Source organism: Mytilus californianus, unplaced genomic scaffold (assembly GCF_021869535.1).
Source record: "Mytilus californianus isolate M0D057914Y unplaced genomic scaffold, xbMytCali1.0.p SCAF_8, whole genome shotgun sequence".
In the NCBI taxonomy this organism is placed as follows: domain Eukaryota; kingdom Metazoa; phylum Mollusca; class Bivalvia; order Mytilida; family Mytilidae; genus Mytilus; species Mytilus californianus.
The window spans coordinates 46,163,464-46,175,500 of NW_026262734.1; the positions used below are offsets into that span (position 1 = coordinate 46,163,464).

Below are 12,037 nucleotides of genomic sequence, written 5' to 3' on the forward strand. Positions count from 1 at the left end.
ATAATTTATTGTGTAAATAGTATTTATATTTTTGTAAATTTTTTGTTGTACCTGATATAATGGCTACAGCTACAAAGAAACCTAAGGTGAAGAAGCCAGAGGAAAATCCATTTAAAATTCTATGGATGAATTCTTGTTACCAACAAACTTTATTACCAGATGCTCCATGGCATAAGGTAGGTAGGATCTATCTGTAAACTACAATATAAAAAAGGAGATGTGGTATGATTGCCAATTAGAAAACTATCTACCAAAGACCAAATGAAGTAGATGTTAGCAACTATAGGTCATGGCAATAGTAAAACAATTCAAACGAAAAAACCAATGACCTGATTTACGTACAACGCTATTTTATTTTTGTCATGGTTAGAGTACAATGCCATTAATCCAGTTCATATAATAAATATTTTCAGTTGAGATTTGCACCGAAATATGATTAGTTTTTCTCACTTGATCTGAAAGTAAATCATGTGTAAATAGAGGAGATATATATATCATGATGTTATTGTTATTTCAGTGCTATCATTTTTTGTCATCTGAAAGAATGTACTAATAGTGATTTGCCCTAAGTTGTGGAAAACAATTTTTTGAGACTCTGTTAACAAACATTTTTACCTAGATTACTACAATGGGTATTCTTATCATAAATAACAAAAACTGAAAAATTTAGATTTTTCATAAAAAGTTTATATTTTGCAGATTGAAGATAAAATAGCTGAAAGTCTGACATTGAAGGTGGAGAGACAATTTGGAAAACCAGAAAGGAAAGAGGCACTCCTACAGAATCTAGGTGGTCCATTTGTCAGCAAATATTTGCCTGATGCTGACTGGAACCCACAACTTCTGGTAAGGGCAATTTCACAAAATCTTTCTGCATATTTTGGGGTCAGAAACCACAAATTCTAGTAGAGATTTTCTACAAAATCCTTTTACAGCCGTTTTGTGGACTAGAATACTGTGAATTGATTATAATTTGATTGATACCAATTTTTGCAGACTTTATGGGTATAAGTGAAGCACGAATTTAAATGTTCAATGAAGTACAAAATTTCTGTAGGCCAATGTGCAAACTTTGGCAACACCACTAAATTGATTACTGGAACCCACAAACATTCTGATAACCATTGCCCCACAGAATAAATGTACTGCATGTTTCAAACTGGGACCCACAAGTTTTGTGAAAGGTTTTTGACAAAAGCAGTACACAACTTGTTAAAAACTGGAACCCACAACTTTTTTGTAAGGGTAACTTACAAATAAACACTTACCACAGAGAAAAATCAAACATCAACATGGTACTGGTATTAAAATGGCATAGAATCATTTTACAGGTTTTTGTGAACTGATACAATTTTTAATAAGGATTGCTTCACAAACTTTTATGAACAGACTTCTTCAAGGCTCATAAATTCAAATTTGATGGAAGGTTGTTGATCATTATTTATAATATAATTTTTTGTTTGCCCAATTGAGCTTATATAGCCAGATAAGGCTATATAAGCTTCAAACAGCAAATATCCCGAACCTGTTTAAATCCTCTTGGCACTTTTCTAGATCATATGTAGCTCTTAGTCTGAAACATTGAAACTAGTGTCATGAAAATTGATGTTAGATTCTTCATCATATAAATTGTTTTGTTTTTGGTAAAACTTAATTGTTTTTCTTATAGGAACCACCAAACATGGCACCTCATGAGAAACAGAAAATACTGAAAGAAGCCCAGGCCTATCTAAATAGCCAGATGTATAAATGTGTTAAAGATATAGGCTACCAAAAAATGTTAGGGGCTGGAAACAATGGGTAGGTTGTATTAATGATAAGAAATGTTGAAAAAGAACACATTATCACTTTGTTTTCACTTTTTATTTTGATGTGCTCATTATTTAGTATTGACCATAGCATTTGATGTATAGAATAAAATGCTTTCATGAATGCTGGCTCCTGTTTTGTTTGTTCCAGGTATGTTCTGTGCAAAAAGAAAAATTATCTTTACAGCAAGATTTAGAGCTATTTTCCTAATGCTTGTAGTTTAAAGGTTTGGTTGGCTTGCTTGCTTTGTTTGTGAAATTGTTTGCTCAAGCATTGTAATTAAGATTGACATCTGCAAGCAATAGATAAACGGGGCTTCAGCTTGTAAACATTATACTTAAATGTTATTAGATGTTAAGTATAATGCAGTGTATAATGTACACAAGCTAATGCCCCGCCCATCTATTGATGGCAGATGTCAATCTTAAATTACAATGCTTGAGCAAACATTCATACAAACAAAACAAGCAAGCCAATAAAACCTTTAAACTACATGCATTAGGAAAATAGCTCTAATATTATCATATTTGAGGTAGAGAGACCATCATATGGAAAAAACTAGGTTTTGCATTTAGCATATAATTTTGGCATATTATTACTGGCATATGTGTACCATGTGTATGCTCCTTCTGTAAGTTTGAAGAAAAAAAAATACTCTTGTATAAAGAATTAAAGTTGGAATTTGATGAAAATTGACAGCTGCTGTGTTATTTATATGCACAAACTACACTTTCATTTTACTTGTATGAAATTAACAGATTAATTGATTTATTATACACCCGCTTAAAAAAAGTGGGGTATACTGTTTTACCTCTGTCTGTCCATCCGTCAGTCCGTCACTCCGTCCACCCGTCCCATGAATATTTTTCGTCACATTTTTCTCAGGAACTACAATACAAGGATTTCTGAAATTTGGTTTCAGGGTTTATATGAGTCAGCTATACCGTGTGATGTGTTTTCAGATTCATCACTCAACAACTTCCTGTTTACCTTATACTTTTATTGAGGCGGGGGTATCATTAGTGAGCAGTAGCTCACAGATTCACTTGTTCTCTGCTTTTTTTTAAAGTAAATCTTTCTATTTACAGAGATATACCACAAGATTATTCTGAGTTTATGCAGCATTCATATAACATATTTAACAGAGGACTTGATAGAGAGTTGTACAGACAGGAACAAGAACTATCTGTAAGTTTTAAAACATTGAGATGAAGTTCATACCAGTATTCAGAAAATCTTAATTTTCATGGTTTGACCTCAGAAGATAATAACCTTAATAGAGTTCTTAATTTCATGGCTTTCTTCCATGGAAATTATCATTCCAAAATATTGATAAGTCCACTGCTGTAAAAAATTAGATATAAGACAATCTTACATAAACAAGAATTAAAGATTTCAACGAGTTTGCTAGAGAGGATAAATGTATGATGCATAAGATTTTCAGTAAAACCTTCAAAATATGCCATTAATTTTTTGCAATCTTTTGACCCAAGAATTTTTCGTAATCCTCAGTTCAATAATCCAGGTTCTCAGATCTACAGTTGGTTAAAAAATTAATTCAAATCACAAAGGAACTACAGATGTATGTTTTGTCTGTCATCTAATAGAATATCTCTGTCAGAGTACTTAATAGGAAAATATGTATATTTTGTATGTAGAAAAAGAAGCTTAGTGAGATTATGATGGAGAAGAAACTTGATTTTAAGATTCCGGCACCTAGTAGACACAAAGTTAATTCATTATCGTCATCTATATCAACACCTGCCTCAGAGAAAAAGCCATCATCAGCTGTTATCAAAGGTATGAAGAAGCTTCAGTTTTAAAATTTATCATTTAAAAAAAAAAAGAAAATTTAAATGAATACTTAAGAATAAGCATCAGGTCGTTAGTTTTCTCGTTTGAATTGTTTTACATTTATCATTTCGGGGCCTTTTATAGCTGACTATGTGGTATGGGTTTTACCCATTGTTGAAGGCTGAACAGTGACCTATAGTTGTTAATTTCTGTGTCATTTGGTCTCTTGTGGAGAGTTGTCTCATTGGCAATCATACCACATCTTATATTTATATCTGTTTCGATTTAATTGCTTATTTCTTTTATTTGCAGACATGGTACAGCGAGTTGATGGTGACCCTCCACCATTGTGGGGCCCACAGAGTGATGCTATAGGAAGGTCTATTCTAGCAGTACTGGAACGAGATCCAAGAAAGTTTGATCATGTGGCCAGAAGTTTGCATGGGAGACAACTCCCTGGAGCACTCAGAAGCTTCATGTGGTCAGATGTTCTCTTCAAAGAAGAAAGAAAAAGATTGCATGAAGGGTGAATACTTTTGAATTGTTATTTGTAAATTTGATTTATAGTTTTCAGGAAAATGTGAAAAAATTACTTTGATTCTTTTAATGTTTTTTGTAAAGAATAATGTAAACATTAATTAATTAATGACTTATATTAAAGTACATGAAATGACTAAAATTTAAACAGTAAGACGCAATAGAGCTTCTTGTTATAGAATTTTCCCCTTTGTGTTAAAAAACAGTATGAAAAAATATGGTTTCCTCAAATGTTTTATAGTGAAATTGTTGAATTGTTTCAAAATTTATTTCTAAAAGAAAGATAAAAAAAATTCATTCATGGGGTACAAAGTAATTAAATCCACAGTTTTAGGACATGGTTTACAAACTCTTTAAACACATGGTTAAATAGATTTTTTTTTTAAAACACTAAAGAGAAGAAATTTTGCCTTTAGACCATTCTTAGTGTATGAATTTCAAATATCTTTATGCTTTTAAAGGGAGCCGAATGAATGGTAAGTGTGTGTGACTAGATATTGTGCTAAAGAAAAGAGACATTTGGATAAAAAATATTGAAACTGCATGTGAAAGAGCTAGTGTAGTAACAATTTTATCAGATTCAACACAGAAACACAGATCTATTACATTGGAATGTTGTTTTCTACAGCAGAAATCATACATGTGTAAAAAAATCATTTCTGCAAGTGGTCAATTTTTATACGACCGCCAAAAAATTTTGTGGTCGTATATTGGTATGACGTTGGCGTCGTCGTCGTCGTCCGAAGACACATTAGTTTTCACACTCTAACTTTAGTTTAAGTGAATGGATCTCTATGAAATTTTACCATAAGGTTCAATACCACAAAAGGAAGGTTGGGATTGATTTTGGGGGTTATGGTACCAACAGTTAAGGAATTAGGGGCCAAAAATAAGCATTTTTTGTAACTTCCAAACATAACTTGTGTGTTAGTGTATGGATCTCTCTGACATTGTACCACAAGGTTCCATATCACAAAGGGAATGCTGGGATTGATTTTGGGGGTAATTGCCTCAAAATTTTAGGAATTAGGGGCCCAAAAAAGGGGCAAAAAACAAGCATTTTTCTAGTTTCATGACAATAACTTGTGTGTTAGTGTATGGATCTTTCTGAAATTGTACTACAAGGTTCCATATCACAAAGGGAAAGCTGGAATTGAGTTTGGGGGTAATTGCCCTAAACGTTTAGGAATAAGGGGCCAAAAAGGGGCCAAAAATAAGCATGTTTCTAGTTTCTAGACAATAACTTGTGTTCAAGTGTATGGATCTCTCTGAAATTGTATTGCAATGTACCATACCACAAAGGGAAGGCTTGGATTGATTTTGGGTGTAATTGCCTCAAAATTTTAGGAATAAGGGGCAAAAAACAAGCATTTTTCTAGTTCCAGGACAATAACTTGTGTGTAAGTGTATGGTTCTTTATGAAATTGTACTACAAGGTTCCATATCACAAAGGGAAAGCTGGGTTTGAGTTTGGGGGTAATTGCCCTAAACGTTTAGGAATTTGGGGCCTAAAAGGGGCCTAAAAACAAGCATTTTTCTAGTTTCCAGACAATAACTTGTGTTCAAGTGTATGGATCTCTCTGAAATTGTACTGCAAGGTACCATACCACAAAGGGAGACTAAGGCTGGGATTGAGTTTGGGGGTGATGAATCATAAGGGGGTTCTAAAAATTTGGGGGAGGGATTTTTTTCCCCTTTTTTTCCTTTTTTTTTCTTTAAAATTTTCCATTTTAAATTGGTTATTTCTGATTTATATATAAAAGCAAATAATAATGATATGGTTTGAATAGGTAAATTAAAACATTTTAAGTTCTTAGACCACATTCATTCTGTGTCAGAAACCTAGGCTGTGTCAAATATTTAATCACAATCCAAATTCAGTGCTGTATCAAGCTTGAATGTTGTGTCCATACTTGCCCCAACTGTTCAGGGTTCGACCTCTGCGGTCGTATCAAGCTGCGCCCAGCGGAGCATTTTATTGATTTATTTTATTAAGAGCTGTTACAAAAAAAATCAGAAATAGACACTCAAGTTTTTGGACATCTAGATGAAACTAGAATCAAGCTGTTCATTTGAGAATTATTATTTCATTACCTTACAATATAAATAGCTCTTGGTAAATTTAATTTGTTAATTGCAAGAAAATTTGTTAATTATTTGGTGTAATTATCATCAGTTTCATAACAGTCATACTCCATCACATTCATTTTACTTATACCTGGAAAATGTTTAATATAATGAATAATAAGTATATTAATATAATGATCTCTTAACAAGGTCTTTATTGAATTTAAACCATCATCTTCTAATTAAACATTAATGTTAATTACATAATAATGAATTAAATCGTGCAAAAACTATTTCAATATAAATTAAAGATTACAAAAGCTTAGTAGGTTTACCATTTTTTTTGCCAAAAAAATTATAGTTAGGACTCAGTAATAAAAGTTCTGATTTAATAAAAATCTTAACCTTTATTACATATTTAGTATATATTGAAATGAATTTAAACGAACACAGCTAAAGTTTGAGTTATCTGCAACCAAATATATTGTATTAAAAATCTTCAATACTATATTAAAAAGACCAAGTCACATACAACAGTAAATTTGGCTAAATGCACAAAAAACTTCATGGTAACTTATACTTGACCATTAGTGTACTTTTGCTATTAAAACAAGTGTCAGTAGTCATCACATCTTAAAATAAAGACAACTGTCAATGCTTTCTTTATTTGCATTGTGCAGATGGGAATTTTATAAAAGAGCATCTAGTATACTGTTTATAATATCGCTTAAAGAAATTATTCTTTATAGCAATTTGCATTTTTAAAATAACTTTAGAGTTTCTTTGGTAGTTAGGTGCTCTTGATATTTAATTTTTTCAGATCGTTTCAGCTATCGCAAGTATTGAATACATTCAAGTCTTGCTAATGTCATCTGAAGAAAGGACAAGATGTTAATGATCTTTCAGTATATGAAAGAGTTAATCAATTGCATGTTTAAGATCTTTGAATAATCGTGGACACTCTAGTTCATCTTATCATGCTTATAGCTATCTTCGTCAACTTTAATAATGCTCTTTTATATTCACTGGTTACACCACAAATGCTGTAAATTCAGAAATTATTGCAATTTTTTTATTATTGCAAAAACTGTGATGGGATAGGTGCCACAATTATAAAACTTGCACTTTAAATTTGGAAAGCATTATTTGCATGCAAAATTTCCTGAAATTATTATAATTTATCTCCCATTTTTTTACATTTTTCAACAATCGCAATAATAAATGCATGCAAAAAATTTCTGAATTTACAGTACACTTTCTAAGTCTCGAACTTTGACAAATATGGAAGTTATCAATAAATTAAAATTTTCTTTATTAAAGTAATGTTGAGAAAGTTGTTAGAGAAAGATTTGCCAAAGCTGTCTCAAGAGGTATAGAAGATTTGAAGATAAGCAGAGCCACATATTCACCAATTCATGGTCTCATACAGACTGCTGTTATTGAGGTAAGATAATCTCTTTAAAAAATATAGCATTTATTTTTTTATTTTTAAAGCACAGTGTATTTTGTCTTTGGAAAGCAGAATAAGTTTAAAATATATTGCCTGAAATTAACCTTTTACTTACCCCTTTCGAATACTCTTGAGAACAAAATTTATAAAATAATCAAAACTTTGATTAAAAATTGGCATTTAGATGTTTTCTGGTCATTAGTGTTGTTTGGGTTGCTGTCCCTTTTCTAATACCCTTTTATTCATGTTTCTGGTATTTATATTTCAGACATACAATAAAACAACCAGCATGGTTGCCTACAAATCTGATTCTCATATCAAAGAATCCTGTCGTGCACTGAATGTGCTGTATGTCTATGACAGAAGTTACGAACCCTATCTCATCCACTGGCTGTTCCCATTACAACTGGCTTTCCAAAGGAGTTCTAATACTACAACAGAAATAGGTAAAATACTTTGATACTACAATTATATATTTAGGAACATCATTGAGTAGCAATTTGAATGAAATTTTTAAAATTTGCCATTCATCAATTACAATAAGTACAACTGTCATATTTGTATGAGATAAGTCATTCTTACAGCTTCACAGTAGGAGTAATGGTAAGGTTGCATCAAAACAAAAGTTACAATAACTTGTTTATTGTCATGTTTAGAAGTATAGTCTATTTTTGAAGTACTTTATAAAATTAAAAAGATCTGTTGCTAAATTTTTTTTACTCAGTATATATTTAAAGAAATAAAGAACTGTTGAACCAACACCGCCTAAATTTCGTGCTGGTAGAGTTCCCTTAAGTGGATACCAGATGGTATGCAGGGTTGTCAGATTAAAAAAAAATTAAATACCGCTAAATTGACATCAACACTTAATTAAACTGCAACTTTTATTGGTCCAATAAAAGTTACAGTTTCCCTAAGTGTTGTCAATTTAGCGGTATTTCAGTATATATTTGTATTTTTACAGGAGAACATGTATACGAAGTTGCCATGTACTTAGATCTTTTAAACTCCAGCTGTTTTCCCACCTGGCCTCAGGTGTTTGCTATAGCAGAGCAAGTCATGAATACAATGATGTTAACTGATCCTGACCTTTATACTCATCTGAAATCCATAGCAACAACAAATGTCAAGGTCAACAAAAAGGTATGTAATCTTTTACCCAATCTTTATACTTGCCTAATAAACTATAGTAACACCAAGTGTCAAGTTTAATAAAAGCAAACCTTCTTAGTAGTATCAGGGCTGCATGTTTGTCATGAGAGATGGATGTAATGTGCTTGCTCACTAACCCAGTCAAAGGAAAGACTTAAAATTGATACTTGCTACATTTCTATGCCAAGCATTGGAATGTCCATGAAACATAACATATCTTTCCTGCTAAACATTACCATGTGAACCAGAATCAATGCATAAGTCTAGTACAGAACAGGGTATATTCCTATGATATTATCCTGAATATGCATGTAATATTTGCCACTGGATGGTTAATCAAAGATCTATGAATAGATCAATAAAAGCAAGATATCATTATACATTTTTGATTAGGGCCCCGCCGAATGGCGGCCGCCCTATAGTGATCAGTCCGTCTCCGTCCATCCGTCTGTCCGTCCGTCCGTAACAAATTGTGTCCGCTCTATATCTAGAGAACCGTTATGATTTCAAAGTTTATACTTGACATGTATATTAACCAACACCAGAGGGTGTGTCATAATGTATGTACAACTTCCTAGGTCAAAGGTCAAGGTCAAAAACTTTGGTTTTAGTTGACAACCCCATGTCCTATGATAAAGATCGTGTCCGCTCTATATCTTGAGAACCGTTATGATTTCAAAGTTTATACTTGCCATGTATATAAACCAACACCAGAGGGTGTGTCATAAATTATGTACAACTTACTAGGTCAAAAGTCAATGTCAAAAACTTTGGTTTTAGTTGACAACCCCATGTCCTATGGTAAAGATCGTGTACGCTCTATATCTTGAGAACCGTTATGATTTCAAAGTTTATACTTGACATTTTTATAAACCAACACCAGAGGGTGTGTCATAATTTATGTACAACTTCCTAGGTCAAAGGTCAAGGTCAAAAACTTTGGTTTCAGTTGACAACCCCATGTCAAATGATAAAGATACAAATTTTTTACCACACATTATTCACAGCGGGGCACACAGAGATGGCTCCCATCTCAATGATATCTAGTTTCACTATACAAGCTGTATTACTAGAATATTGTAAATTCAGAAAAATAAAAACTTGCATTTTAAATTCTGATAGCATTATTTGTACGCAGGATTTGCTAATATCGCAATAATTAATCTCTGATATTGGTTCATTCTTCAAAAATTCCAACATTAATTTACATTATATGAATTTGATAGAAGTTATATTATGTGCTGTATTTTCTTCTTCACAGACAAATACTAAAAATAAGAAGATGTGGTATAATTGCCAATGAGACAACTCTCCACAAGAGACCAAATGACACAGAAATTAACAACTATAGGTAACCTTACGACCTTCAACAATGAGCAAAACCCATACCGCATAGTCAGCTATAAAAAAAAACATTAAATGTTCACTAGCCCACTTTAACATTATAGTTACACTTGGAATACCATTGTATTAAACATTGCTAGATAGTTTATCAGAATGGGGAAATGTGACAATAAAGAATTTGATCAGTTGAATGTTTAAGCTCTTTCACTTATCATATTAACATTCATGTACATTTTGTGCATACTATTTCTGATGAAAAATTTATTGTATTGAAATACAATTATCCAAAATAAATTGAAAACAAATTATATTTCTATAATGACAGGAATTTCTGCATCAGTTGATCAGTATCGAGAAAGCAAAGGCTGAGGAACTCCTGAAGGCTACTCCAGGAAGTAAACGAGAAGAAAATATTACTACTGAATTACTGGCTGACCCACTTGTTTTCTTCAGACGGTGGATAGGGGAGGTAATTACGTATAATTATAAAATAGTGACTCCAATTATTGGCTGATCCTCTCATTATTTGCAGAATGTGGATTGGGTCGGTGAATTCAATTTTTAACCAGATTTTCAAAGGAAAAATCGGTTATTGATTTGGGGATGTACGGCGGGCAAGCGGCTGCCAAACAGTGTCCATTCATTAACATGAAAACTCTTTGACAAAATCTTTTCAAATTTAGATATGTTGTTTCTTGTGACTAAATGAAGGTCAAGTTCAATTTTCAAGATTTTAGCTTTTCTTGTTGTTGAGTTGTAGACCTTTCAGTAAGGAAAAGTGATATTTATTATATGATTTATTATGCCCCACCTAGTGGCATCATGTTTTTCGGTCTGTACGTCTGTTCTTCCGTCCGTTCGTTCGTCCGTCTGTCTGTCCCGCTTCAGGTTAAAGTTTTTGGTCACTTTAGGTTAAAGTTTTTGTTCGAGGTAGCTTTTGATTAAGTTGAAGTCCAATCAACTTGAAACTTAGTACACATGTTCCCTATGATATGATCTTTCTAATTTTAATGCCAAATTAGAGTTTTGACCCCAATTTCATGGTCCACTGAACATAGAAAATGATAGTGCGAGTGGGGCATCCGGGTACTAAGGACACATTCTTGTTTTTATTTTGAGTTATTTCCCTTTGAACAGAAATGGTGTAATTAATAAGTATATGGATAAGATAGTCTATCAATGATTGTATCTGTTCAATTGATTTTAGTGAGGAGTTGTCAAAAATTTCTTTATAACTATTTTTTTGTAAGTCATGTGTGTTTTGAAGGTAGATGTCACAGTTGTTATGTGGTATTTTATTTTTGTTGGGTGTGTTAATGTTTAATTTTTACTTGATCCTGTTTGGGGGTCCAGATTTGCAAATATCATTTTCATTAGATAATAATCTGTTTTTATTAAAGGATATATTTCATTATATTACATTGTGTAGATAAAGTTGTTGACATTGATAGATAAGTTGAAGATATTAGTTTGTGACAAATGAAAGAAAAAATATTGGGATATATAAAGTTTGATAACACTAAGTGTTTTTATGATAACAAAGCATGTGGTAATTATCAATCACACAATTATAATTGGAGTGACAGATTTATTTGAAAAATTTGTGTTTCCTAAGTGTTGTTGATGATAAGCTCTGTAGGACAATATAAATATAGTTTGAAATTTACTGTTCGTTATTAGACATTTTGAAGATAATTACAGATAAGTTGTATAGATTTTTAGAATACATTGTATTAATGATAAATGATATTTTGGATTTTTTTTTTTTTTTTTCGTTGGTAAATTGTTTGAAGATTTTTGTGGTAGGTTTGTTTGCTATTCTGTATAATCTAATTTTCTGAATGCTATACCGGTATATATTTTTTTTACTTGATCCTGTTTGGG

The 12,037-nt window shown here is 32.0% G+C and overlaps 1 protein-coding gene across 3 annotated transcripts in view; it reads left to right on the forward strand.

The window, feature by feature from the left end:
• The first annotated feature begins 37 nt into the window (after positions 1-37).
• LOC127711126 (uncharacterized) overlaps positions 38-12,037 on the forward strand; it is a 46,633-nt gene continuing 34,633 nt past the window's right edge. For all 3 annotated transcript variants that reach the window (XM_052217077.1, XM_052217075.1, XM_052217076.1), the window contains exons 1-10: positions 38-176; positions 700-846; positions 1,670-1,800; positions 2,898-2,997; positions 3,468-3,609; positions 3,916-4,129; positions 7,528-7,651; positions 7,926-8,103; positions 8,622-8,800; positions 10,479-10,622. In XM_052217077.1, coding sequence (XP_052073037.1) covers positions 60-176; positions 700-846; positions 1,670-1,800; positions 2,898-2,997; positions 3,468-3,609; positions 3,916-4,129; positions 7,528-7,651; positions 7,926-8,103; positions 8,622-8,800; positions 10,479-10,622 — 1,476 coding nt within the window. In that variant the 5' untranslated portion in view covers positions 38-59. The remainder of the gene's footprint in view (positions 177-699; positions 847-1,669; positions 1,801-2,897; positions 2,998-3,467; positions 3,610-3,915; positions 4,130-7,527; positions 7,652-7,925; positions 8,104-8,621; positions 8,801-10,478; positions 10,623-12,037) is intronic.